Here is a 25,720-nt window from a genome sequence, read left to right on the forward strand (position 1 = left end):
TAAATCCCCCCCCCCCCGCGCCGCCGCCGCGGGGCTCTTAAAGGGGCCGCCCCCTGCGGGCCGGCGTTCCCCCGCCCGGCCGCGAGGCGGCGCTGCGGCTGCGCTCCCGGCCGGCCCCGCGGCCCCCGCCGTGCGCTTCATTTGCATGCGGCGGCGGCGGCGGGCCAATGGAGAGGCGGGGCGGGGCGCGGCGGGCGCGGCGGGCCAATGGCGACGCGGGGCGGGGCCGGCGTTGGGCGTGGAGGGTGCGGTGAGCCAATGGGGAGAAGGGGCGGGGCGGCGCCGGGCCCCCCGCCGCCCGCCCGCGGGGAGAGCAGCCGCCGTGCGGGTACCGAGCGCACCCCGGCCCCGCCGCAGCCCGAGCCCCGGGCGGCCGCGGCTGCTATGCGGCTTCGCGGCGCACGGCCTCCACCGGGTAAGCGGGGACGCGCCGCCACACCGGCCCCGTGGCCGTTACCGGGACTCTCCCCCTCCCCACGCCCCCGCTCCCGCGGCCGTTACCGGGGGTCGCGTTCTTCCCCCCTCCCCCCCTCCCTGCGCTCGGGAGGGGGCTGGGCGGGACCGGGACCGGGTACCGGCCGCGTCCCCCGGGCGGGTTGGGACTCCCGCGGCCGGTTGCTGGGCGGGACCGGGGCGCCCCCTCCCCCCGCGGCCGGTTACCGGTCGCTTCCCCCACGCGGGGCCGGGGCTTCCCCCCGCCGCCGCGGCCGCTCCCGGCTCGGCCGGCACGCCCCCGCGCCCGGCCCGGCCCCTCCGTCCCCTGCGGGCGTTACTGTCCCGGCCGGTTAGAGCCCCCCGCCCCACCCGGCGGCCTCCAGCGGGGTGACGGGACGGGGCCGCCGCCCTGTGCCCCCGCCCGGGGCAGCCCCGGGCCCGCGGCCTCCCGCGGCTCCGGTGGGAGGAGGGGGCCGGGGCCGGGCGGGAGCTGCTGGCCCAAGCCGGGCCTTGTTCCTCTGTGTCGGGGGCGGCCGTTCCCCCCCGGTTCGCGGGTCTGCTACCCCCCCCCCCCCCGAGCCCCGGGGGCCGCCGGCCCCGACGCCAGGCGAGGCGCAGCCGGTGCCACGTGCCGCCGGGAGTAGGGGCCGGGACCGGGCTCAGCCCCGGGGATGAGCCCCCAGCCCGGCCCGGGGCTCCTTCCCGCGGCCCCCCCCAGTCCTGTCCGTCCCTAGGGATGAGCACCCACCGGTCCCGGGCTCCCCGTCCTCCTCCTCCTCCCTTCAACCTCGGTGCTGCCCTCGGAGCCCCCTCCCAGGCAGTGGTGTGAGCCCGCCCGGGGGTCCGGGGGCAGAGGGCGGGGGTGTCCGGCCGTGGCCAGGCCCAGTGTCGGTGGCACAAAGGCCCCGTCCGTCCATCACACACCCGCCCGCCGCTGCGTATTTTTAGCCCGGCATAGCCGCTGTCGCTCTCGAGCACCTGCCCCGCGGGACACGGGTGCTGCCGCTGCCGCCGCCCGAAATCCCCCGCGCGCCACCCGCACGGCGGGGAGGCACCGAGCCCCCGCGGCCGGGAGGGACAAAGGGGCACGGCTCAAGGTCACTGTGGCCGCCAGGCCAGGGTGCCACAGTCCTCTGGCTCTTGCTTGGCCGTGCCGGCAGGCTCCGGCTGCGCTTGGGCTTCGGTTCTCCGCAGGGACGTGGCAGCGTGGTCCCGGCACGGCCATGGCCCAGGGTGCTTGAGGAGGCAGCTCTGTTCCCGGCTCCCGGCACCACCGGTGCCGGCACCGAGTAATTTGGCAACTCGTGGCAAGGTAGAGCCACAGTGGCACGGGGCCGGAGGAGCACATGCCTGGGACAAATCTCGCTCCGGTTTTGCTCATGGCTCTCGCAGGCGTGGGGGACGGAGTTCAGATGTGGCGCAGGATGTCTGCGTGCCGGGAAGCGCGGCCATGGCCGGCGAGTGGCCGCTGCTCCGGGGCAGCCCCGTGTGGGCAGCCCTGCCTGTGCAGAGAGGGGAGGGTCCCAACACCTCCCCTCCGCGCAGGCAAGATGGAGATGGCTGGGGTAGAGGAGGGGGAGCTGAGGCACGGGCAGAGGCTGGGCAGTGCTCAAGTGGCTGACCAGCTCCTGCCGCCCCGGCGCTGGCTCCCCTCGGAGGCAGCAGCGGCGGCTGAGGCGCAGCCAGCAGCCCGGGGCCGTCGCGGTGACGGCACGTTCATAGCGTGAGCTGAGCGCAGCAGGGCTGTGAGCGGATGCGGCCGCCGCCACAGCGAAGCGCGGGGGAAGCGGCTCCGACCTGGCCGCCCAATCGGCAGCGGCACCGGCCCGTGATGGAAGCGGGTTCCCCTTTCCAGAATTCGCGGGATCGTGCCGTAGCTGCCGGCTCCCGCGTGCTGCCAGCTGTCCTGCCCCCGCGGCGGGGGCTGCCCACGTCCACAGCCGGCCCTGGATCCAGCCCCGGGTCGGTCCCTTTGAGGGCCCTGTGGCAGCAGAAGCAGGGTGACTGCCTGTACGTGGCACTACCGTGGCGGTGGTGCGGCGAGCGAGCTCCCTGACTTCGGCGCAGGTGAGGTCACGCTGAAGTTGTTGCTGGTGGAGCCCTGTCCGTCTGGGGGCCGGCTGCTGGTTGCACTGGGCCTCGAGGGGGGGCGGCTCGGTGCTGCCGGGGGGGATCCAGGCCGGTGTGCCAGGGCGGTGGGGGTGTTGCGGGGCCTGGCCGTAATGTGCCGCTTTTTCTGGTGCTTGCCGGCGGGGTGAAGCAGAGTTGAGCTGCTCGCAGCCCTGCATCGCCCCAGAGGACCTGCAGCCCCTGGGGAAGGGGAGAAGTGTGGGAGCTCGCAGGGGCAGACGGCAGAGCCTGTTTGCCAGCGTTTCGAGGAGCGAGGCTCTGCCTGCCAGTCCCGCGGGAGGCTGCCCTGGAGTGCTGGGGACACGCGGGTCCCCTCTGCACCTGGGGACCCTGTTGGGCGAGGGGCCCCTCTGCCGTGCAGTGTGGACCCCGGTGCTGCTCGTGCCCCGGCACTGGCCTGGTGGCTGCCTGCTCCTGCCATCCCGAGGAGCCCGGCACTCCCCTTGCCCACGTCTCTGGTGTCCCCGGGTGGGGACATGCCCTGGCCCCCCGCGGGGGACGCACCGGGTGTCTCTCCCAGTGCCCTCCCTGTGGGTCTCTTATCTGTGGGTGCTGGTATCCTGATATCCGCTGCCTGCAGGGCCAGGCTGGGCTATCGGGTCCGGCAGGCCCCTTCCCCCTCCAGCAGCAGGGCCCAGCCTCCCTATCTCATTAGCTCGAGATTAATGAGGCTCCTGCGCTGTCTTTAACTCCTTCCTGCTCATCAGCTCCTGCCGCAGCTCCGCTGACCCTCTCCTCCACTTCTCCCGGCAGGTTTGCGCCAACGCCTGCCAGAAGCTGAGGCGGCCGAGGACTAGGGACGCCTGGCCCCGAGCGGGGGGACGCCACATTGACCCTGAGACTGCCGCCCCCCGGAAGGTGCCTGGTCGGCGAGGGAGGGGGCGATGCGCCGGGCTGCCGCCACTGCCCATTGAGCCTGCGGAGGTTTCAGCACCTGCCCGGGACACGTTCACCGACGGCAGCAGCACCCTGATCCTGACCAGCGGCCCTGTGCCCGCGGCTCCCACCGGAGCCCTTGAGCAAAGGAGACGTCGGGCCAAGACTGACGGGGGTCGGGGGGCACGTCCTTCTGCCCTGACCCGGCGGCGGCGATTCCTGCCCTGACACCCCGACGGCGCTGCGGACCCTCCGCTGCCCTCGCCGCCCCCCCGGGCCCCGGCAGCCCCCTCGCAGGGCTGTCCCCCCCCGGCACTGCCCAGCCTTGGCCTCCAGCCCCGCTGGAGCGCGGCAGCCTGCCGGGCGCTGCCCCCCGCGCCTCCCGGGCGTTGCCCCCCGGGTGCATCGCCCCCCGCCCCCCCGGGGACCCCCCGCCTGCCGGCAGAGCCATGAAGCTGCAGGCGGTGATGGAGAACCTGCAGCGGCAGCAGCGCGCGCGGCTGCAGCAGGCTCTGGAAGCGCGGCAGCAGGAGCAGCAGCAGCGCTCCACGCCGCCCCCCGCGCAGCCCCCGCCGGCCCCGGGGCAGACCCCCGCCAGCACCCCAGCCCGGGGCCGCAGCCAGGATCCGGCCCCGGCACCCTCGGAGGAAGGAGCGGAGCCTGAGAGCGCGCACATCCAGCGGGCGCAGATGGCTGCCCTGGCTGCCATGCGGGCAGCGGCCGCCGGCCTCAGCCACTCGTCCAGCCCGGGGCTGTCAGACGAGAGCCAGGCCTCCGAGGAGGAGGAGGAGGAGGAGGAGGAGCGCGGCGAGGAGGAGGAGGAGGATGGCGGGTACCAGCAGGAGATGGGCTCTGAGGAGGAGGAGGAGGATCTGTGAGTATATGCTAGCCCAGACTACCAGCTCTTATGGGTTCGGGAAAGAGGCAGGGATGTGTTCCGGCCCCGGCAGGTTTTGGCACGGCTGGTCGGGGACGCAGGCTTCCCTTTGGAGCTGGGGAGCGGTGGTGGAGGCTGTGCCGAGCAGCAGGGTTCGTGCAGCTCGGGGCAGGGAGGCGGGTTAGCACCGTCGGGACGTCCCGGAGCGGGAGTTGCTGAGAGCAGCAGCTCGGCTCGGCAGCCGTGATTCCTCGTGCTGGGCTGGCATGGGGCGACATTTCGTCTCTGCGCAGGGAGCCACGTGGGGCCGTGACAGAGGATCCTGCTCTGGCTTTAAATTATGCAGGGCCCTCGCGGCTGCCTTCTCCCAGCCCACGTCCTTGCCGGGGCAGGGAACAGGCTGGGAGCCATCTGGCAGAGCCCTGTTCACCGTCGGAGCTGCTGTCTTGGGATGCCAGTGGCCGGCGGTGCCCTGTGGGGCTGCCACTCGCTGACGGGGTGCACTGGGGCTTTGCTGCGTTCCCCATGTCCCGGGTGGGTGGTCCCAGCCCACGTGGCTGTGGGGCTCCTGTGGGGCAGGCAGGCTTAGTGCTCTGCCCATGCAGCACCGGGTGCTGCTCAGACACAGGGAGAGAGTGCCTAGAGGTAGGGGGGGTTCATTAAAAGGTTCTCCCACCTGGAGGGATGGGATCTGGCCTGTGGGGCAGGGGGAGAGCTGGGCCACCGCAGGAGAGCATCCCGCAGGGGATAGGGATCGGGTCGGGGGGGCCAGACCCCCCACCTAGTGCGGGAGCAAATCTCTGCTCTCCCCCTGCTCTAGGAAGGGCAAGTGGGATGAAGATGACTTTGAAGAGGACCTGGGTGAGGAGGAGGAGGAAGAGGAAGAGGAGGAGGAGGAGGAAGAGGAAGACTATGAGGAAGAGGAAGACATGGGAGAGGAAGGGCTCAGCTCGGCAGAGGCAGTGCGAGCGGGCGCGGGATCCCTGCTGCTCCGCAAACCCCCGGCACCCCAGCACTACCGGGGCGAGCCGCAGCGGCTGCCGGGTGGTCAGGAGCGGCTCCCCTCCGGACTGGGCCACGCTCAGCCCCCGCCGCCGGCACCCGACCACGGCGACTGGACCTACGAGGAGCAGTTCAAGCAAGTAGGTGCCCGCCGAGACGCGCGTGCCACCCCCCCTGCCCTGTGCCTGTCCCTCCCCTGCTCCTCGGCTCTGCCACGCGTCCCTGCGTCCTCGCCGCGGTGAGATGCCTCTGGCGGTGCCACCTCCGGCAGCGTTCTTGTATCGAGCTGCCGTCATTGCCGCTAAGAAAGTGCGGGATTTCTCTGGAGTTTTAGTGCTTGGGCTCAGCCTCACCCCCTCCCCTGTCACTTTGGTCTGTGGCTCCAGTGGGATCCTGTGTCCCAGTTGGCACTGTGGCACTGGCCCCAGTGCAGGTGGGTGGTGTGATGGGTTTCACCACAGGGACCTGGGAGAATTCTTGATGAAAATGATGGGAAAAAAACTTGCAAATCTGAAGGGACTCTTCGGTTTCCTCTTCCCCACCCTCCAAGCTGTTTTCGGTTGGGACCTGGCTTGCTTCCCATCACTGCAGGCGTGATGCCTGGTGGAACAGCTCTGACCCCGTCAATGTTTGGGGACAGAGCTGCCCCCCTGCCACTGCCGAAATGCCATTGAAGAGTGAAACCGGGGTGAAAGCGCCCCAGCTGCCCCCTCTGCCGCCTTCTCCATGCTGGCTGAGCCGGGCTGGCAGGAGGCAGGCACGCTCCCGCTTTCTCCCAGTGCTGGAGCTCGCTGCGCCCCGCTTTCGGCTAATAGAAGGAAATGTGCTGCAAGCCGGAGCTCCCCGGGGGCTGCCCAGCTCCTTTGATGTGTGTGTTTAAATACATCTGAGTTTAGGGCTGGGGGAAGGGACGGGAGCTAACAGCAGCAGATGGGACCCAGATGGAGCGGCCGGGACACAGTGGCCTTTCGGGAGGGATGCGACGGCCCTGCCCCTGCCCCTTTGGGGCAGGGGCTGTCGCATCCTTCCCAAAAGGGGGAAGGGACTGCCAGGATCTGCCGGCACATTTGGATGCAGGCAGCTTTATGATGGGGCTGGCAGAGAAAGCGCAAGCAAGCGCGGAGCGTGCAGCTGCCCTCCCTGGTGCGCTCTTGCCCGGCTGCGGGGAAGGAGGGATGCTTCTGCCCCGCACATCCCTCGTGCCGCTGCACCCACGCCGCCTCCTCTTCTTGTGGTTTCTCTCTTTTTGTGCTTCCTGCCATCGGGGAGCGAGGGGCTGGGGACGTGATCTCATATCTGTGAAAAGGCTTTTTCGATACCGCAGCCGTGATCTTCCTGTTTGTCACCGTTTTGGTGCCGTACCGGACACGTGCGCCAGCTCCGGGGACTCGGCACTCGCTCGCAGCCCTCAGGATCCAACGGGAAAACCCGGGGCTGGGTGGTTGGCAGTGCCTGCACCATGCCGCGCTGGTGCAGCGGTCTGTAGATGTACCATGGACCACGGCGTAGACTCTCCCGGCTTCGCTGCCGCAGCCACAGCACTTAGGAACACCAGCCCGAGTCCCAGCGCATCCTTTTCCCCCTCCCCATCTCTTGCCAGCAAAAGGGGATGAGCCCCCTCTCCCTCCCTTTTGCTTCCTAGTGGAAAGCTCCCCCGGGGTCTGCAGGGAGAGCCTGGCACAGTGGTTAATCGTGGAAGCAGCCGGAGAGGGGAGGAAAGCGGCTGTTGCCGCTGCGCCGTGGGCGGAGGAGAGGAGACGAAGCGCCCGGCCAGGAGAGGCTTTCCCCGGCACGTCAGCCCGCCAGCGCGCCGGCGCTTGGATCGCGGCCGCTGGACCCAGGCCAAGGGGTTGCTCGGCGCGGCGCTGGCCGGGAGCTCCTCCTGGCCGCCCTCCAGCGCGTGCCGCCGAGCGCTCCGGCTCCAGCCCCAGCCCAGCTGGCGCAGCCGGGCCGGCGCAGCCTGGGAAGGAGCAGCAGGAATGTAAACAGCGAGTGCCGGCGTGGGGCGGCCGCCGTGGCCCCGGCGCTGCTTGGCAGGGGATGCGTTACCCCTGCCCCTGCTCCCGCCGCTGCCGCCCCTTTGCCGGGGTAGAGGCGCGTTAGGGGAAACCCCGGCAGCACCGGGGTGCTGGTGCACCATGGCCAGGTCCCCCTGTGTGGGAGAGCCGGTGGGGACGTGTGTGTGGCCGTGCCGGTGCTGTGCCTTCCCACCACGGTGGAGAAACACTGCTCGAGGAAGGGGCTATTTCGGGGTTCCGCTTTTTTTTTTGCAAAGGAGCTCCTCGCCGCTCGGCACTGGAAGCTCCTCTGCTCTCCCACAAGCTTGCGGGGAGCGTGCAGCCTCCTGCGTGTGTCGGCTGAGCCGGGCCCCCTGGCACTTTCTGGGGCCGAGCTGTGGCTGCGTGTGCTTGGTTTGGGGGAGGCTGGTGACTGATTTCTTTCTCCCTGCCTCCAAGTGGGCTCGGGGCCCCCCCAGGCAGCGCAGGGCTGGTGGTCCGGCCCCCGCTGCCTCTGGGGCTCTCTGGGTCTCCCTGTGGCTGCAGTTTGGGTTCAGTTCTGGATGTGCTGGTGCTGGTGAATGGCCCAGCCTGGTGTTGGTCCCCTGGTGTCCCCGGTCCGGCTCTCTCTGTGCTCGAGGACGCGATCCTCACCGGGCAGTGCTGCCGTCTGAGTCCCCGTGCCCCATGCCTGCCGGGGGGCTGTCCCCGTCCTCCACCGCGGGGTTTTATTGACCCATCTGGGACAGATTCCTGCAAACCGGGGGCTCGGCTGGGTTGAGCTGCGGGGGGCCGGGAGGAGGAGGGGGCCCAGTTCAAGGGGGGAGGAAGGGGAGGGCGCGAGGAAGAGTTATGGAGGTTAGGGAGGTTAGGGAGCTGGCGCGTGGCACCTCCCCATCCCCGGGGACGGCTACCGCGCAGGCAGAGGTCAGCTCGGCGGCTGACCCGGGGCGCTGCCGGCGCGGGCAGCAGAACAAAGGAGCCCCCGGCATGGTGGGGGGCTTGGGGGGCAGCGGCTGCCGAGGGCACGGTGGCTCCTCGGAGAGGGCGGACAGGGGCGTTTTTGGGGCGGGAGGAAGCTCTCCGTGGGGAATGGCTGCCGTGTCCTCCTTGGCTGGCCGGCGGTGAGGGCAGTCTCGCTTTAGTTTTGATCTTGTGCCTGTTACAGCCCCACCGGCAGCGGCACAGGAGTGGAGGGGTCCGGCGGAACGTCGCCCCATGCTGCCACCATGCTGGGCTGGGGGTCGTGTTTGCTCTTGTTTGGGTTTGGGATCATCTCTAACCTCACCCCAAAAGGCACAACGGGTTCCCGGGGGGCCAGGGCAAAGCCGGCGTGTCCGGGCTGCCGGCCTGGAGCTGGGCTCGGCCACGGGGGTCTCAGCTGCTTGTGGGCAGCCGGGGGGCTGGGTGTGAGCCCTGGCACCCGCCCCCCAGGGCACCATGGCTGGGTGCTGGGACTTGTTCCACGGGCATTTGCCATCGTGCCGTCGCTCTGGAGGGCGATGTTCGCGGGGGGAACTGCGCTTTGACAAGCCGCCGGAGCACGAGTGGCTCAGCCAACCCCGGCCAAAAATCCGGCGCTGCTGCGTGCCGCCACAAACTGCTGCGTAATGCCTGGCTGGTGAGCTCCTGCTGTCGTGGGGCTGTCGGGGAAAAACCTGCTTTGATGTCCGCGCCCCAGCCCTGGCGAGTGCGTGGGGGGGGTTCTGCTGCTGCCCTGCAGAGAGCCCCCCTCCTGACCTTTCTGTTTCGGTACCGCTATTACTGCACCCGACTAATACCGGGAGCGTGAGCCCTGGGTGCGTCAGCAGCCCACGAGGCTGGAGTTTCCTGCTTCTGCCCCTTTTGGAGTTTCCTCTGCTGCCTGCGACAGGCAGCGGCTGCCTGCGCTCCCTCGGGCACGTGCACCCCGGCACCGTGTCCCGCGGGAGGGCAGCTGGGGGGGTTCCATCTCCCGGTGCTCCTCCTGGCTGCAGCAGCCACTGGGCCCCCTTTGGGGTGTCCCTTTTGGGGTGCCACAGGCTGATGTTTAACCCTCCGTCTCTGCTGCCGTTCGCAGGAAGTGTCGGAGGCTAAAGTCGATGCGGTGCTGGGGGGCAGCTGTGCCGGCGGTGGGGTGCCGGCAGGGTTCTGGTGCTTTTGTGGGGGTGAGAGGTTTCTTAAGCTGTCCCAAGTGGGGACGTCTGAACCACACCGGTGGCCATGTGGGGGGCGAAAACCTCAGCCCTTATCTTGCGCTGAGCAGCGCTCCCCCGAGATATGGCGTTTCAAAGTGCAACGGTTGGGGGAAAAAGAAATAATAAACCGAAAGCAACTCTGCAACCTCGGCAGGCAGCACGGCGGGGGCGAAACTGGACCCCCCCACACCCTGCCTGATCCCAGGCCTGGAGACGAGCCAGGGCCACGCACGGGGCAGGGCCGCGGCAGTTGCCAGCAAGATGAAGCTGGGATTTTCCTGGGGGAGCTGCGGGAGGAGCTGGAGGAGCCAAGGAAAAGCCCATTTCTCCTCCGAAGCCCCACGGCTTGGAGCCCTGTGCAGAAATCCCGGGCTCCGGTTAAGGTGTGGGGGGGATTCCCTCTGCCCCCGCGGGCAGCAGAGCCCCCGGCGCAGGGCCCTGAACCCCTTTCTCCCGTGGATTATTTTCCTTTAAAAAGCCCGAAGCTGGCCGGGGAAGCGGGAGCCCCGCAGCCTCTTAACGAGGGCCCATTTACTTTCTTTAAAATATTGATTAGAGCTTTATTGCATTAGCCAGCCGAGCGGATGAGCTGCCCCCGGGGAGGGTGAGGGGGCCCCTGCGTGGGGAAAGGGGCACCCGAGTGTCATCGCCCGGCCGGGGGCCACCGTCCCCCCACCCCAAAGGCGGTTCAGCTCTGACGGGTGCTGCGGCGTGGCAGGGGCACAGATAAAGGCCAGCGCCCTGGGGCCCCCCCGGCCGGGCGATTCTGTGCCGGGAGGAGGTGATTGCGGCGCCTGGCCCGGCCGGTGGCAGATAACGGGGGCGAGGAGGGGACCAGAGCGGGACAGGGCACCGGGAGCTGTGGTTCAGTCGCAGGTGGACCCCTCCAGGGAGAAGGGCCACATCCTCCTCCGTGACCCCGGTGCAGCCATTGCCCATCTCGCCCCGCACCACCGTCCAGCTTGCTGAAAGGTGCTCCTGGCCAGCGATCCAGCCTGGTAATCGGCTCACAGCGCTCAGGGAGCATTCCCGGAGCCGTAATCCCGCCAGATCCCTGGCCAGGGGTCAGGGACTTCTCGGCGAGAGCGGCTTAGCTGCCGAGTGCCTCCCCCAGCCTGACGCCTGGGTGCCCGTGCAGCCTGCGGGGTGCCGGTCCTGCTGTCCGGGCACCATGTGAAGTCGTTTCTCCCAACGAGACCTGGGATAATTAACAAGGTGGGGGACATGGGACAGGTCCCCCCTGCCCCGGGTGCCCAGCTAGCGCCTTTGCCCAGCTAATTTTGTTTGCTCCCAGGTGGACTGTCCCCCCTGGCACCCCTCGACTCGGGAGCTGGGTCGGCTCACCCCAGCCTGGGCATTGCCTGCTAGTGTGCCCCCCAGAGCCCCAGCCCCCTGGGCTGATTCAAGGGCTGCAGAGGAGGCAGCCGCCTCCCAGCTCCAGCACAGCTGAACTAACAGGAATGAGGATTTATTTAAAAGAAGAAGGGAAAAAAAAAAAAAAAAAAAAGAGCAGAGACGAGAGCAGGTCCTTTGTCAGCAAAGCAAACAGCCGCCCGGCAGTGGAGCGGTTGGGCAAGGGCGCAGCATTGCTCCATCGCCCTATTTCTGGCCCAAACCGCAGGAGAAATGGCAGCCGGTCCTGGGACCTGGCCGGACGTGCTGCAATCGGGGGCCGGGGCGGGTGGCAGTTCGGGGACGGGGGGGAGCCCCCCGCTCTTCCCTCAGCACGTCCCTGATGGCGCACTTGCCTGCGCTGGCTCTGGCGCTCACTGGGTTCTGAGCCCCCTGGGGCAGCTGGATTGGGGGCTCGGGGTGCAGCTCCCAGCTCAGCTCCTGACCCGCTCCTTGACCCTTCTAGTCGGTCACTTAATCTGCCTGTGCCTGGGTCCCGGCTCCGGATGGAGCTCACGATAATCCGCCCTGCGCTGGGGCTGCTCGGCAGCTGGGGTACTCCTCCCCGGGGAGGGGTCCCAGCTCCCCACGTGTATTGCGGGGAGGGGGTGTCCCTGTCCCTGCTGTGGTGATGGCTCTTTGGGAAAGGGCTTCCCTGTCCCCCCACAGCAGCCAGCTCAGGGGTCTCTCCCTGGTACAGATGGCAGCCAGGAGCATGCAGGCAAGCGCCGGCCCTAAATCCCTTCAGCAAAAGGCTTAACCTCCTGCCTCGGTTTCCCCACCTGCCCACGCACCCCTCTGCCCACGGCTGCCGCACAGCCCCGGCTCAGGCAGCGGCACCTGGCTTTCGGAGACTCAAACACCTGCAACGTGCTACCGCCTGCTCTGGTGCCACAGTGGGATGGGGTCGGGCAGCAACTTTGCCGGAGCTGGCATCACTCTAGTGCTGTGGCAGTGCCCCCCGCCGCTCCCCTCCTGTCTGCGGGTCGCCAGTGGCGCGAGGAAGCAGCGAGGTTTCGGCGCTGCCGGAGCAGCTCTCTGGTGATGGTTCCCAGGGCTGACGGCCCACAGCTGGCTGCCTGTCAAAACCATCTGTGGCCGCTGGACCTCTTCCAGCTCCTGCGGGCAGGGCCAGGGCGTGCGGGGCTGGCGGGACCCCCCCGGGACCCCCACCGCAGCGGGGAGTGCTGGTGGGGTTGGCGGAGTGGCTGTCCTGCGGATGGACGGAGGTGTGGGACCTCGCATTTCAGGAACAGATTTGCAATTAGACAAATCCCCGGCCGGGCGGTGGAAGCCCCGGGTGACTCATCTGCTCTGGCTTACAGCGATCCCCTTTCTAAGACGATCATTTACATATGGTGGAATTTAAACCCCAGCTTGCCTGCAAGGGCCAACGCAGCCACCGCTCCTGCCCGCACGGCTGCCCCTGCACCCGGGTCGGGTCCTCACCCCGGGGGTCTCGACCTGCCGGCCCTGTGGGGCTTCACCCCGGAGAGGTCTGGGGGCAGACGGGGAGGGACAGCCCGAGGTGGGAGCTCGCTCAGTGCCCCAAGGGTTTGCACTGGTTTTCCATAAGGAAAAGCTTTGCTGCTCTGGCTGCGGTTTCCCCAGATTCGTGCCGTGTGGCTCCAGCTCGGCCGACAACCCGGGGTCTGCCATGCCGGCGGCGGGGAGCTGCGCCAGCGGTGTGCGAACCAGGCCCTGGGTGCTACTCCCTGGGACGAGCTTTCTCAACACTGCCTGACTCCACTGAATTAATATTTGCACAAGGTCCAGTGCGATAGCGAGCATGTGTCAAGGGCATGCACCGGCACGCACGCGGTGAGGGCCAGGAGAGCCACCGCTGCCGGGCTGGCCCCCATCCGCCTGCCCGACCGGCGGCTCCCGGCTTGGTGGGGAGCGGCAGCTCCCCCATCCCACTGCCACTCGGCGGTGACCTCTTGGCAGCCTGTGCCACGCGTTGGCGTTCAGACACTGAACTGGTTTTTATTTTAGCCTGAGCCCGGCATGCTGCCACCCAGCAGGTCCCACTGAAACCGTCGTCTGGAATGCAACTGCAGCAGGATTCGCTTCCTCCTCTGCGAGAAGGGGAGAAACAGCAACAGCGCAGCCGTCCTGGGAGCTGGCGTCAGTCCGGGCCTGGCGGCACCCTGCACCGGGATGGCTCCAGTGCGTGGACATAGATCCACGCGGAGCATCCCGGCGGCTGCTGGCTGGCCGGGCAGGAGCGGCCCCGCAGTGTGGAGGGGAGGGCGGCCGACGGCGCACGGACAATGGGGGGTCAGGGAGGTTAAATGGCGACTAATTCGCCCATTCAACGTCCCCCTCCGCGGCGCGGTGACACCCGCCGTGTCGGCGCTGACACCGGCCCGCGTCCCCCAGGGTCGTCTGTACGGCTGCTCCCCCCAGCCTGGCCGGGGAGGCGGCAGGGCTGGGCGCAGCAGCCGCGTGGGACCCCCCTTCCGCCAGGGGGGCTCAGTTTGGGGTGGGATGCTGCCCGTGATGCCGTGGGCTCCTGCTCGTCCCGGTCCCCTTCCCCACATCTGTCGGGGTGGCCCCCACGGGTCCGTGGCCAGGCTGCGGCCACAGCATCACTCGGGGGGCGGTTGCGGTTCCTGGGGGAAGCCCGGGTGGCGTCAGGATCCCCAGCCCTTTGGGACAGTGGCTGGGGATCGGGAGCGGGCTTATCCCTGTGCCACAGCAGCGCTGATGGATCTGCCGCCCGCCGAGTCCCGCAACCCCCAGCCCGAGGAGGGGGCACCGGTGGGGAGAGGCACCTGCGGTGGGGCCGTATCCCGGCCCAAGTGGGGCCAACCCGCAGAGGGGACAATGCTGGGAACCGGCAGGAACAATAGTACCGACGGAAGCGCGGCGGCGAGAGCCCAGCGCTCCCCAGCCCCCTCCCCGGCTGCCCCCACGGAAGCGGCCCCCCGCCCCGGGCGGCCCCGGCCATGCTCAGGCGGCAGGAATCCCGCCAGGCCGGTCAGTGGACTCGGCCGCCGGCGGCAGGAGCCGGCTCCGTCCCGCGCGGGCGAGGCTCCCGGCAGCACCGTCCCGCTCCTGGCTGGCCTCGGAGTTGGCGAGAGAAGCGGCGGGGGGGGCCGCCCCTGGGGATTTTGGGGAAGGAGCGCACATCCCAGCGCCCTGGCAGCCCCTTCCCAAGGGAGGGGGCTGTGCTTTGGGGGGCTCGCAGGGGATTAGGGATGGGGACAGAGAGGTGACCCGTCCCTAAGCCGAGCGCTTTATCTGCAGTGGGATCTACGCCGATGCTGGACTCTCCCTTTGCCCTTCACTGGGAGGGATCGGCCCCAGCAAACCCGATACCCCCGTGCTCGGGGGGGGCTGTGCCGGTGCTGCCCCTCGCTCACCGCGACAGCCGTGCCTGGAGAAGGGGCTGCGTGGCCTTGGGCACCCCCAGCCCTGACTCAGCCACCATCTTACGGGAAACCACCTCACCAGCACCACCCGAAACACTTCATTTCAGGGCTCGTCACCAGCCCTTCACTCTAGTTTTTACAAATTACTTTCTTTTTCTGAATAAGTGACCCCTCTGGCCCCAACTGCGGGTCCTGGCGTGCGATCGGCGCGGGACTGGTGCCCCAGCATGCCAGGGGCCGTGGGGCCGTATGCGCCGGCCGGGAGCAGGACGGGAAACACAGCCCGCGTGTTTATTCTTCATTAAATAACTCGTTAGCGTGCGCGGTCTCTCCCCCCCGCCTCCTGGCGTCGCCCCTTGGCTGTCAGCGGGACAAAGGGACGCGTCCCTGGGGGCCGCTCGGAGGAAGGAAGGAAGAAAAGAGAGAGAGAAGGAGCCCCCCAACCCCGTCACGCCGCCCCGGTGGGAATCAATCAGAGAGGACGTTTGCCCTGGTACCTGCCGTGGGTGCCTCACCGGGATGGGCTCTCCCCTGCAGCTGCCTTTGTTGTATTTTTTCCCTAAATACAGAAGTTCAGGCTTTTTTAGCCCCTGGAATGTGGTTGGCCCCGCTGGAGGGGCTGCCACCAGCACCCCTGTCTCTGCTACAGTGGCCCTTGGGGGTCTGCCCCCTAGCCCGGCTCACGGCACACACGTCCCAAACCGGTTTTGAAGAGAAGGGAGGAAAGCTGAGAGTGTTGAGACTTCCTGGCGATGGAAAAGAAACTTGAAAATTAATCCCCGAGGCTTGAAAACCCGGAACCAAGCTGGTGGGGGGGGTTGTTTTTAGCTCGGGCATGGGACGCTGGCTCGGGGCACTGGGACACAGGCTCCTCTGCGGCATCAGCTGTGCAGACCCCTGCTCTCTGGTCGGGGGGTCCCTGTGACGCCTGACGGGGCGGGCATGGAGGCTCCTGCTGATGGAAGGACTCGCGTGACTCAGGCATAAGCCCCGGCATTACCGGGACTGCGCTCTTGGAGCCTCATTAAATGGCGCTTCCCCTCCGTGCTTTAATTGCCCTCCTTGCCCGCAGTCAGGGGGGGCTGTTAGCAGGGGAGCGGTGGGCTGCTGGTGGGGGGGGCGGTTATCTTGGTCCCTCCCGGCAGACCCCAGGCACGCACCGCTCCCGTGCCGAGGGCTCTCTCCTGCATTCCTGGCATTGCCGAGGGGCCGCCTCCTCGCCAGTCCTTTGAAAGCCAACGGGTTGGGATTTTCCCGTAATCTGGTTTGAAACGTTAATCCGGTCATCCACACCAAACGCCGGGCCGGCATCCTGCCGGGGCGCTGGGGTGCAGGGTCAGTGCCGCCCGCTCACCACCTTCCTAATTCCTCCTCCACTTAATTATATATCTGCTGGCAACGGCCATCTGGCACCTTGTCCTCAGCCGGCCGCAAGGTCGGAGGGCTGGGGCCGATGGGGGCTTGCACCGGCGTCGAGGTGGGTCGGGCACCGTGGCACAGAGACAGCTGTGCTGGCAGCGCCGGGTGTTTGCCCTGTGCTGGGTGAGCACTGGGAGCATTGGGTGTGCGGGGCTGGATCCCCCAGCCCGGGGGGCTCTCGGGGCGGTGGGCGGCATCTCCTATCCCCCTGGCCGGGCTGGGGTCGGCCGTGCTGCGGCATACCCTGGCACAACGCTCTCGCCGTGGGGACCCATCGGCAGGGCGGCACGGCCGGGTGGCCTCCCCATGGTAAGAGGATATTCTTGGGGCAGCTGCGTTACAGATTAAGTCGTTTCCACCTCCCTGCGGCCTCCCTAATTACGAAATGTAAATCTATTGACTCAGCGGCGGCAGGGCGGCCTCTCCCCGCGGCTCGCTGCCCGGCGGCTGGCGTTACCTTTGCACTGAGCCTCGCCGCCTCCGCCCGCGCTTCCCCAACGAGGAACCATGCTTTGTGCCGAGCAGAAGCCGTGCTCGAGCGCCGCAGGCAGGGCACCGGCACCAGCCAGGGATCAGCACCTGCTGATTTCGGTCCGGTGGTGCCAGCGGCAGCCGGTCTGTGCCGAGCCCGGCTGCGCGCTCAGTTTCGCACGCTGCTGAAACCGGAACATGTTTCTGTTCCTCAATTTTTATTTTGAGACCCGATATCTAAGCTTTCCTATGATGCCCGCGCTGCCTCTCGGTGTTCGTGGGGCGCGCGGCTCCTCTGCTGCGTCCTCGGCGGCGCAGGAGTGCTGCGGGCTGCCAGCGAGGTGTCTCGGCAGAGCCGGGATGCTGTCAATGCAAGGAAATCCTGCGAGGGGCTGCTGGAAGTCGCTCATCTCTGCCCCCTTCCACGTCTCTGCCTGTGCCCGGGCAGCGAGGGGGGACAGGGGCAGCTCGGCGGGTGCCGCTCGGTCACGCAGTGCCCACCGCGGTGCAGGCAGGGCACGTCCCGGCCACGGTGGGGCACGTCCTCGCCTCGCGGCACTGCTGGCCAAGCTCCCTGGGAAGCTGCCCTTGCACCAGGCGGTTCTGCTGGCGGCGGCAGAGCCGGATGAGGGTGTGGGGGGACCTTCGGGGCTGCAGCTGGGGAAGCGCCCGGCACAGGGGAACCCTGGCCCGGCCGAGCCCCTCTCCCTGCTCCAGGGTGGCAGCAGCCAGCGAGCAGCAGTGGAGCGTGGTGGAGCTGTCGAAATCGCGCTGGTAACCACGAGCGGCAGTTTGCGAAACGTCCTTTGCCCGGCAGCTGCGGCTGGGTGTGCCGGCAGGGCCTTGAGGGCACTGGGCAGGAACGGGGCTCCCTCTGCTCGCCGGCCCCGGTGACCCGCCGTGGCTTTGTCCCGGCTGGGGATGGGGGGGAGAGTGGCTGCAGCCGGTGGAGTTTGGCGTGGGACCACCGCGGCCGGCGGGCGGTGGGGGGCATGTGGAAGGACGGCACACGGGACAGCCGCCCGCCTGCTGCTGCTAATCCCCGCGACCCGGCCGGCACACGCTTTCCTCAGCTGACGGTTAATTTTCTTTCATCCTCTTAAACGCGTCCGTTCCCCTCGGGACTGAGCCCGGGGGGGGCCCATGGCTGGGGGGGGTCGCGGCAGTAAATGAACCGGTACCTTTCTCCCTTCCAAAGTGCAGCCACAGCTCCCACCTGCAGCTGGGGGAGAGCGGCTTTATTTAAGAGCTGTCTTTATAAAAATTGAATGAACCAGTGTTTTCATAAACGGCTGATCGATTTTTAGAGCTCTGCAGGTTAATAGGTTGCTCATGACCCCCTTGCGATGCGCCAGGATGGCTCCACGGTTGGTGCTGGCCGGTCATGCTCGTGCCCTGCCGTGATTCGGGACCCCAGGCCCCAGGGACGGCACGGGGGCTGAGGCCAATGCCGCTGCCAGCTCTCCCTGGGGACGGGCGAAACCCTGCCAGTGCCGGGGGCATGGTCCCATGCTGCCAGCACTTCTGTTTTTTCACGTTTCCCTTTCTCCCAAGCAGGAGGGCAATGGTTTTCCAGCCCCCCGTCCCCTCCACTGCACCACAGCACTTCTCCCCCCCAGGTTTGTATTTAATCCCCCGGGTGGGCTGAGCGTGCCCCAGCTGCCCGGCACACCGCCTGCTGCTCCTGTGTCTGACACGCAGGAGCCGCGGCAGCACTGGTGCCGCCCTGCAGGTTGGGGGTCCCCGTGGTGCTGGGGTGCAGCATCTCTGCCGCGGTGCTGGGAGGCTGCAGCCTCTGCCCCAGCTCCTGCTGCGTAAGCAGGGCTGTCGCCCCATTAGCGGGGTTAATGGGGCGCAGGGGGGGTTTAGGCTTGGGGTTAACCATGGGGGGCAGCAGGGATGCTGCGGGTGGTGGAGCTGCAGGCGGGAGGCTCAGCACCCCTCAGGATCGTGCCGCTACGGCGGGTGCAGGGGAAGCCCTTTCTCTGCATGCGGCTTTCGGAGCCACTCAAGGAAACGGGGGGAGGCCGGATTGGCGCCGGCCCAACATCCCTCGGGCGGTCGGGAGCAGCCTGCATGGCTCAGTCCGAAAAACCACGGTGGTGCCCCCTGTGCCGTGTCCCACCCCTGCCCTGCCGGGGGGCACCGCTCCGCTTCCCCTGTGCCGTGGTCCTTCCGGGCTCCCCCTGCACACCGGACCCCTTGGCAGGGTGCTGGGGTGGGAGAGGGGCTTTGAGGGGTCTCAGCCAGCAGTGATGGCGATTCCTGCCCCTTCCCTGGGGTTTGCTGGGGGCCAGGCGAGCCTTGCGAGGTTTCCAGGGAAACTGGGGGTTTATGGCTTTCCTGCAGCGCCCTGCCCCTCTTATCGCGCGGCCCCATTGATCCTTTTGATCGGTGCCGGCCGGCGAGTTGTTCAGCCCTGCGGGATCCGGATCCTCCCTGGGGGGCGGTGGGAGGATGGGGCTCGCACCCCTTGCTCACAGCCGGGGCGACGGCTGCCCACCCGCGGGTCCCACTGCCGCCGGGGTGCCATGCCGAGCATGCCCACGGGACCAGCCGGGGTATCGGTGACCCGGTTAACGTGCTGATCTGCTGCCGTGCGGTTGGCGGCCCTGCGGTGCGTGCCTGGTGGGTTACGTGGTAATATTTATAGCCCCCCTCCCGGCCGCCGCGGCACTGCTGGCAGTTGTTCAAAGTTGTCATTGAGAAAAACGGGAGCCGCTCAGCATCGAGGGGCCAGGGGTGGCGGAGCCGGGGCGAGGGCTGCGACATCCATCCCCGCAGCGTCCGGGCAGCACCTGCCCCGCGTAGCCCTAGCTCTGAAACCCCTCCTGCAGGGGAGGATTATCCACCAGCCATCACCTCCGGGCAGAAACCATGCTGGACTTCGGCTACCAGCATCGGGGAGAGGCAGAGCCGGCGTGGCGTGCCTGCCTGCGTGCCGGGACGCTCAGGCCAGCAGATCCTGCCGCCATAAATCAGGCAGGAATGTGCCGGGCTGTCGGGCGCGGGGTGGGGTCCTGACAAAAGCTGCCCCAGCAGAAACGGGTGCTCGAGGCGCAGCCGTGCCACAAGCCTTGCCCGGGTCTGCCTGCCCCAGCTCAGAAAGACACATCCCGGCTGCGTAGCGCGGTGTGGCGTGGTGGGGTTCATCCTGCCGGGTTTGCTCCGGCAGCTGTGCCTTGGGCAGCATGGAAGCCTTGGGGGAGACGCTGTAGCAGGAGGAGAGGGGGCCAGCCCCATGGCCACTGTCCGATGGGCACAAAGCCTCACCGGGGCAGCCCACGCTCAGTGCCAGCCTCACCAGGCAGAGGGGAGCAGGCTCTGCCAGGCGGCATGGCAGCCAGTGGCATGCCACAGCTGGGAGGGTGTCCTGCAACCGGGTACAGCTCAGCACCCTCCTTGCCTCGTTACGGCCCTCGTTTGCTGGGTCTGTACCCCCAGGGACCCCCTTTCAGCACACCGCAGGAGGCACGAGCGTGCACCGTGGCACACGAGCGTGCACCATGGCACGTGATTGTGCACCGTGGCCCACAAGCTCGCTGGCTCCTGACGCTGGCTCCCGGCACTGGCTCCCTCCAGCACTGCAGGTGCAGAGGATGGATCATGCCGAAGCGTTGCTCCACTCTGTGCCGAGCGCACGGCAGATGCTAAAAATAACCGGGATCGGTGTTCCCGGGAGGAGCTGGGGGCCGATCACGGCACTTGCAGTGTGGGAGCCGCTCCGGCCTGCGGGTGAGGCGTGGGGCAATGCTGCAATTTCAGCACCGGTGTTTCGGGGCCGAGCTCTGAGCAGGGCAGGCAGGGGATGGCATTGCCGTCCCGGGGCTCCTGCCGGGGTGCGGGCACAGGTCAGCCCCAAGCTGACCCCATGGCTCTGTGCAGGGACGCCCCTGAGGCATTTGGCGTCTTGCGAGCTGAACGGCTCAGGCTGGCGGGCTCAGGCCCCAGGGATGCAGTTTCGGGAGGGTCGGGGCTCTCCGGGCAGCGGGGGGCACGGGTAGGGTTTTTTCTGAGCGTTTGTCTTCTCTCGTTGCGCAGCTGTACGAGCTGGACGGTGACCCCAGGAGGAAGGAGTTCCTGGACGACCTCTTCAGCTTCATGCAGAAGCGAGGTGAGCCCCCCCCCCACGCCCACCCAGCTCCCTCCCCACGCCCTCCCGGGGCCGGGGGCTCATTTCCTCGCCCCTCGTTACAACCCCGAGGTCACAGCTCCGGCTGGCCCGCTGGTTAATTTTTAACCTCTTTGCACAGCGGGGTCAAACCTGCTGGGCTGGATCCGGCGCCTGCGGCCCCCCCTTGCCCGGCCCCACTCCCCGCGCCCGTCGCATCCGGGACCTGCGGCCCCTTCCCCACAGGGTCTGGCCCCTCCTGGACACGTTGCCCCTGGCTTTGCCTCCCCCCACCGTCCTTTCCCTGGGTTATTGCAGAGGATGAAGCCCCTCGCTGCCTTCTCGCTCTGCCCTGGCTGGCAGGGGCTGGGCGCAGGGCTGAGGGGGGGGCCGGGAGGGTGGAAAGGGCTGAACGCGAAGCGTTTGCCTGGTCGAGGGTCTGGTTCCTGCGTGGAAAACAGCGCTGGAAATGCTGACGCATCGCTGCCTTCAGCCTTTTGTCAGGCAGGCGTTGGGGGAAGCACGTGTGCGTGCGCGGGGGGGCCGGGGAGCTACTGGCCCGGTGCTGGCTGCGTCCCACCGGGGCCCTCCCTGAGCCCCCTCACCCACCGGTGCCGGGAGGGCAGAGACCCCCGGGAGGGAGGAGACGCTGCAGCCCCTTCCCCGTCACTGGAGGGATGAACCCCCGCCATGTACGTGCGGCCCCCGGCTCGGCGGGACCCTCGCGGCCGGGAAGCGCTGCCACCGTTATAAATAACTTGTGTTGCCGGGTGCCGCCGACCTCAGCCTGAGAAACCGCGCTCGGCCCCATTTTGGGGGCTGTGGCTGAAAACTGCGAGTTTCTGTTTCCTTTGTGCGTGGGGCTGATGCTCAGCGAGATGGCAGCGGGGGGGGGGAGGTCCCAAGGGGGAAAGAAGGTGATGGTGGAAGGGAAGGGAGGAGCGGGAGCCCCCTGACCCCTGCGCTGCCTCACGGGGGGGTCTCGCCAGCTTCCCCCCCTCTTTGCCCGGGGGTGAGAAAGCAGCAGCCCAGACCCGCTCTCTCCTCCCCCCGCTCCCCAGGGACCCCCGTCAACCGGATCCCCATCATGGCCAAGCAGGTGCTGGACCTGTACATGCTGTACACACTGGTGACGGAGAAGGGCGGCCTGGTGGAGGTCATCAACAAGAAGCTGTGGCGGGAGATCACCAAGGGGCTGAACCTGCCCACCTCCATCACCAGCGCTGCCTTCACCCTGCGCACCCAGTGAGCGGCGGGGGCTCAGCGCGGTGGGCTGGGGCGGGGGGGAATCCTCCGGCAGGATCGGCGCTGCCCATGCTCCCTCTGCCCTGCGTGGGATGCTGGGCACGGGGACGGTGGGGAGGGAGGGGGCAGCACACGGGCAGGGGGTGCCCAGCCGCCATGTCACCATCACCATCCCCATCCCCGTCCCTTTCCGCCGGCAGGTACATGAAGTACCTGTACCCCTACGAATGTGAGAAGCGAGGGCTGAGCAACCCCAACGAGCTGCAGGCAGCCATCGACAGCAACCGGCGGGAGGGCCGCCGGCAGGGCTTCGGCAGCTCCCTCTTCACCTACTCGCCCGGCGGCACCCATGGCCTCCTCTCCTCCCCCAAGCTGCCAGTGCCGGCGCTGGGGCTGGCCTCCGCCACCAACGGCGGGTCCATCGCTCCCGTCCAGAAGATCAAGAAAGGTAAAGGCCGCCGTGGGGTCTGGGCTGTGGGCTGAGCCCCGTCCTGGCACCAGGGACGCAGCCCCAAAAGGGGCAGAGCTGGGCGCCGCGGGCGGGGGGTCACACTCCCGTCCCTACCCGGGCCCTGGACACCGGGGCTGGTTTCGGGGACCCTGACTCCGGTCACCCTGCTCTGGCTCTTGGAGGGGCAGGAGGTGCCAGGCAGCCCCCGGCACGGAGACAAGGTGCAGAGGGGCCCTGAGCCATTGTGCCAGGGCCGGGGACACCCCGGGGTGATGGCACCCACCTGTCCCCGTGCCCCGCATCCCTGACCGCCCGCTCTGCCCCTGCAGAGGAGGACTCCCCCATCCCCATCTCCATGCCCAGCCGGCTCCCCGTCTCGCTGGCCGGCCACCCCGTGGTGGCAGCCCAGGCGGCCGCGGTGCAGGTGGCGGCGGCCGCCCAAGCCGCGGCACTGGAGCAGCTGCGGGAGAAGCTGGAGTCGGGGGAGCCCCCGGAGAAGAAGATGGCTCTGGTGACGGATGAGCAGCAGCGGCTGATGCAGCGGGCGCTGCAGCAGAACCTCCTGGCCATGACGGCCCAGCTGCCCATGAGCATCCGCATCAACAGCCAGGGCACCCGCTCGCCAGGTCAGTGCCAGCCCTGGCCCCCCGCCCCGGCAGAGCTGCCGCGGCCCCTGGTCCCGGCGGGGTCCGTAACCCGGCTCTCCCCCGGCAGAGAACCGCCAGGACTCCGCCACCAGCCTGAGCAGCAACGGCACCAACAGCATCAGCATGTCGGTTGAGATCAACGGTATCGTCTACACAGGTGAGGGGCTCTGCCCGCCGCCGGCGCCGGCCGGGGGCTGCTTGACCTCTGCCGTCCCCAGCGGCCCCCGCTGCTGCTGCCACCACCGCGCACCACCTGGCCTTGCTCCTGCTGGCATTCGCCCCGTTTTCGGCTGCGGGCGCGGTGCGGGTAGGCAGCATTGGCACAGCCGTGCCGTACCCCGGCTCAGCCCCTTGCTCTCTCCCCAGGTGTGCTGTTCGCCCAGACGCCCGGCCCTTCCTCCTCCTCTTCCTCCTCCTCCTCGCTCCCCTCCTCTGCCTACAGCAAAGGCAACGGCGGCAGCAGCGGCAGCCGGAGCAGCGGCACTGGTGGCGGCAGCGGGGTGGGGAGCGGCGGCGGCGGCAGTGTCCCCCCCGCGGCCCCGGCCAGCCTGGCCGTGCCCCCCAGCTCTACCTCCAACAACGCTTCGCCTTAATGCCCCCGGCTCCCCGGCCCCTTCCCCTTCGCCAGAGCCAGCAGCTGTGGCGGGGGGGGGCAGAGCTCGCCCCGCCAGCCCTTGCCTGGCAGCCGTCGGGGTGCGGGGGGCCGGGGTCTCACCGGGATCTGGCCGGGCTCTGCCCTTGTTCTCGTGTTGTTGGGTTTTCCTTTGCGAGGCAGAAAAGCTTTAGCCCGGGGGTTTTGCCAGAGGCGCCGGCTGTCCCGCTGCGCCGCGCCAGTCCGGGACCGTTTACCTCACTCACATCACACTTTGCACTGTACATTTATTATTATTATTATTATTATTATTTTTTAACTCGTGTTACCTCCAGACAGACGCACGGACGCCTGCCGACGCGAGCTTTAGTGAAACCCCCCGGCACTCTCTAAAGGAAAAAAAGATAAAAAAAAAAAAAAATTGGAAATCGGGAGATATTTTATTCATTTAGATCCTTTTCCCTCCCCCTTTATTTTGAGAACTACACTCACTATATGGGATTTTAAGAGGTTGTTGTTTGATTGTTTTGTTGTAAATAGCTTCTATTTTATTCTCTAAAAAGAAAAGAAAAGAATCGAACTTTAACATGCAAATGATATATATTAGCGTTCATCAGGGAAACGGGAGCTTGGAAACCGCGTAACCTCCTTTCTCCTCTCCTCTCGTTGTCGGTGGCCGGGTCCAGCTCTGCTCCTTCGCCTGGGAACCCCATGGGCGCCCCGGGACCCCGGGGCTTTGTACGGGGCCAGGGGTCCCATCCCGGCCGGGCTGTGCCGGCAGCGGGCAGAGCTGGCAGCCCCCGGCACGGGCAGCTTGCCTGCACGCCCCAGCCTCCAGTTTCCCCAGTCTCTGTGCAGGGGCTGGGGGTCTTTGCCCACCTTTGGGGGCAGGGGGCACGCTGCCAGTCCCACTGCCTGTCCTGCTGCCCTTCCTGCCTGGCCGGCACCTCCCTGGGAACCCGCTGCTTTCAGGCTGTTGCTTTATTTTCTCAGCAGAGAAAATCGAGCTGAAAGCCATTGCCCCCCCCCCCCCAAACCCCCAACCCATGCCAGGGAGGGGGGCTGTCATTAAACTGCAGCGGCAGCGGCAATCCGGGCTTTACCGCGGGGCCGATTTGCTCAGCGAAGGCAGGATGCTCCCCCCTGCATCCCACCCACCATCCCCACGGGGTTGGGGGGGGAAAGCGGGGCCAGGAGCTGGGCTGCACCAGCAACTCTTTATTTCCCCCCCCCAATACTACTGTGCAAAGCCAACTTGGGCATATTTTCCTCCAAAAATAAGCAGCTTGGTAAAAGCAGGATCCGAGTGATGTATGGGTGAGGGTGTTTCTAGAGGGGACCGGCATAAAATACCCAATTTAGCAACGGGATGCAGGAGCTCATATCCAGGATGAGGATGCTTGGGGGGGGCTGTGGGATGCTCTGGAGGTCCTGAATGACACGGGAGCGTCCTTCGGAACCTCCGGCACATCCCTCAGCTCCAGCCCTGAGGATTTATTTGAAGCATCGTTATCTCTCCAGCCGGCCAGGTTTCAATTTTTTGCAATTTTTTTAGACCTTTTTTTGCCTGCTCCCCCCCCCCCCAAACATTCGCCCACATCTGCGTGAGACACAATCGCGACCCGATACCGAAACCCACTCCCCCACACAACTCGGTATCTCAATTCCTCAGGTTTCAACCTCGAGCACAGGGTTTTTTTCCCCCGTTCCCCAGCTGCCTGGGGGGGGCGTCCCACGCTGGTGGATGCCCCCCCCCCTTTTTTTTGCTTGGGGAAGCGGTGATCTCAGGGGATTTGGGTTTTTTCCAGCCTTTTTTTTTTCCCCCCAGCCTTTTTTCCCCCCGTCTCCAGAGCTGGAAATGCCCCTTGGTGGCTCCGTGAACCCCATCCCTTGGGGGGGGGCCGGGGGGGGGTTCCGTCCGGCTCCTGCTGCTGTTAGGATCCAGCCCAGCTCCCCACAAGGAGAAATCCCAGGGGGTGTTTCTCATGCCCAGGGTGGGCATTAGATTTTCTTAGTGAGTTTTTGCATTTGTACAGTCACTGTTTTGGGTTGGTTGTTTTTTTTTTTTAATTATTTTTATTCCCCCCCCTTCCCTCCCCCTCTTCTTTTTTTTTTTTTTTGAGAGCGTATTACCTTCCACTTTATTTTTCTTTTTGCATATCGATTTAAAAAAGAAAAAAAAAAAGCCTAAATCAGTTTCTCTGGGGTTTGGAAAGAAAAAAAGGAACGGACACAGCTGCAGACGCATTTACCCAGCGTGCATATCTTAACTCAGGTAAAAAATGAAAAAGAAAAAAAACCACAAAAGACAAAAAAAAGAAAAAGAATAAAAACCACATTCTACCTCTGAGAGCGGTGGCCTTGGGCGCACCCAGGCCCCCGGTGAAATATTTCAGTTTTGCAAACATTCAGGTATTGAAACTTTTGATTATTAAAAAAAAAAGATAAAATAAAATAAAAACACTGAAAGTTTACATTTTATAATAACATTATTATACAGATTGTATTTAAACTTCAGAAT

At 66.8% G+C, this 25,720-nt stretch overlaps 1 protein-coding gene across 1 annotated transcript; it reads left to right on the forward strand.

The window, feature by feature from the left end:
• The first annotated feature begins 291 nt into the window (after positions 1–291).
• ARID3A (AT-rich interaction domain 3A) lies at positions 292–25,659 on the forward strand. The gene is made up of 9 exons (XM_075037741.1): positions 292–415; positions 3,319–4,315; positions 5,139–5,460; positions 20,195–20,267; positions 21,326–21,509; positions 21,710–21,957; positions 22,290–22,586; positions 22,675–22,764; positions 22,974–25,659. Exons 2-9 carry the CDS (start codon positions 3,891–3,893, stop codon positions 23,198–23,200), a joined length of 1,866 nt encoding a protein of 621 aa, XP_074893842.1. The 5' UTR covers positions 292–415; positions 3,319–3,890; the 3' UTR covers positions 23,201–25,659.
• The last annotated feature ends 61 nt before the right edge of the window (positions 25,660–25,720 follow it).

This window comes from Buteo buteo, chromosome 10 (assembly GCF_964188355.1).
Source record: "Buteo buteo chromosome 10, bButBut1.hap1.1, whole genome shotgun sequence".
NCBI lineage: Eukaryota > Metazoa > Chordata > Aves > Accipitriformes > Accipitridae > Buteo > Buteo buteo.

Excerpts from the sequence above, each read along its gene's own strand:
- ARID3A (XM_075037741.1), top strand. The coding sequence starts at position 3,891 with ATGAAGCTGCAGGCGGTGATGGAGAACCTGCAGCGGCAGCAGCGCGCG. Across the intron at positions 4,316-5,138 it reads GAGGAGGAGGAGGAGGATCT|GAAGGGCAAGTGGGATGAAG; the intron begins GTGAGTATATGC and ends CCCCTGCTCTAG. Across the intron at positions 22,765-22,973 it reads CAACGGTATCGTCTACACAG|GTGTGCTGTTCGCCCAGACG; the intron begins GTGAGGGGCTCT and ends CTCTCTCCCCAG.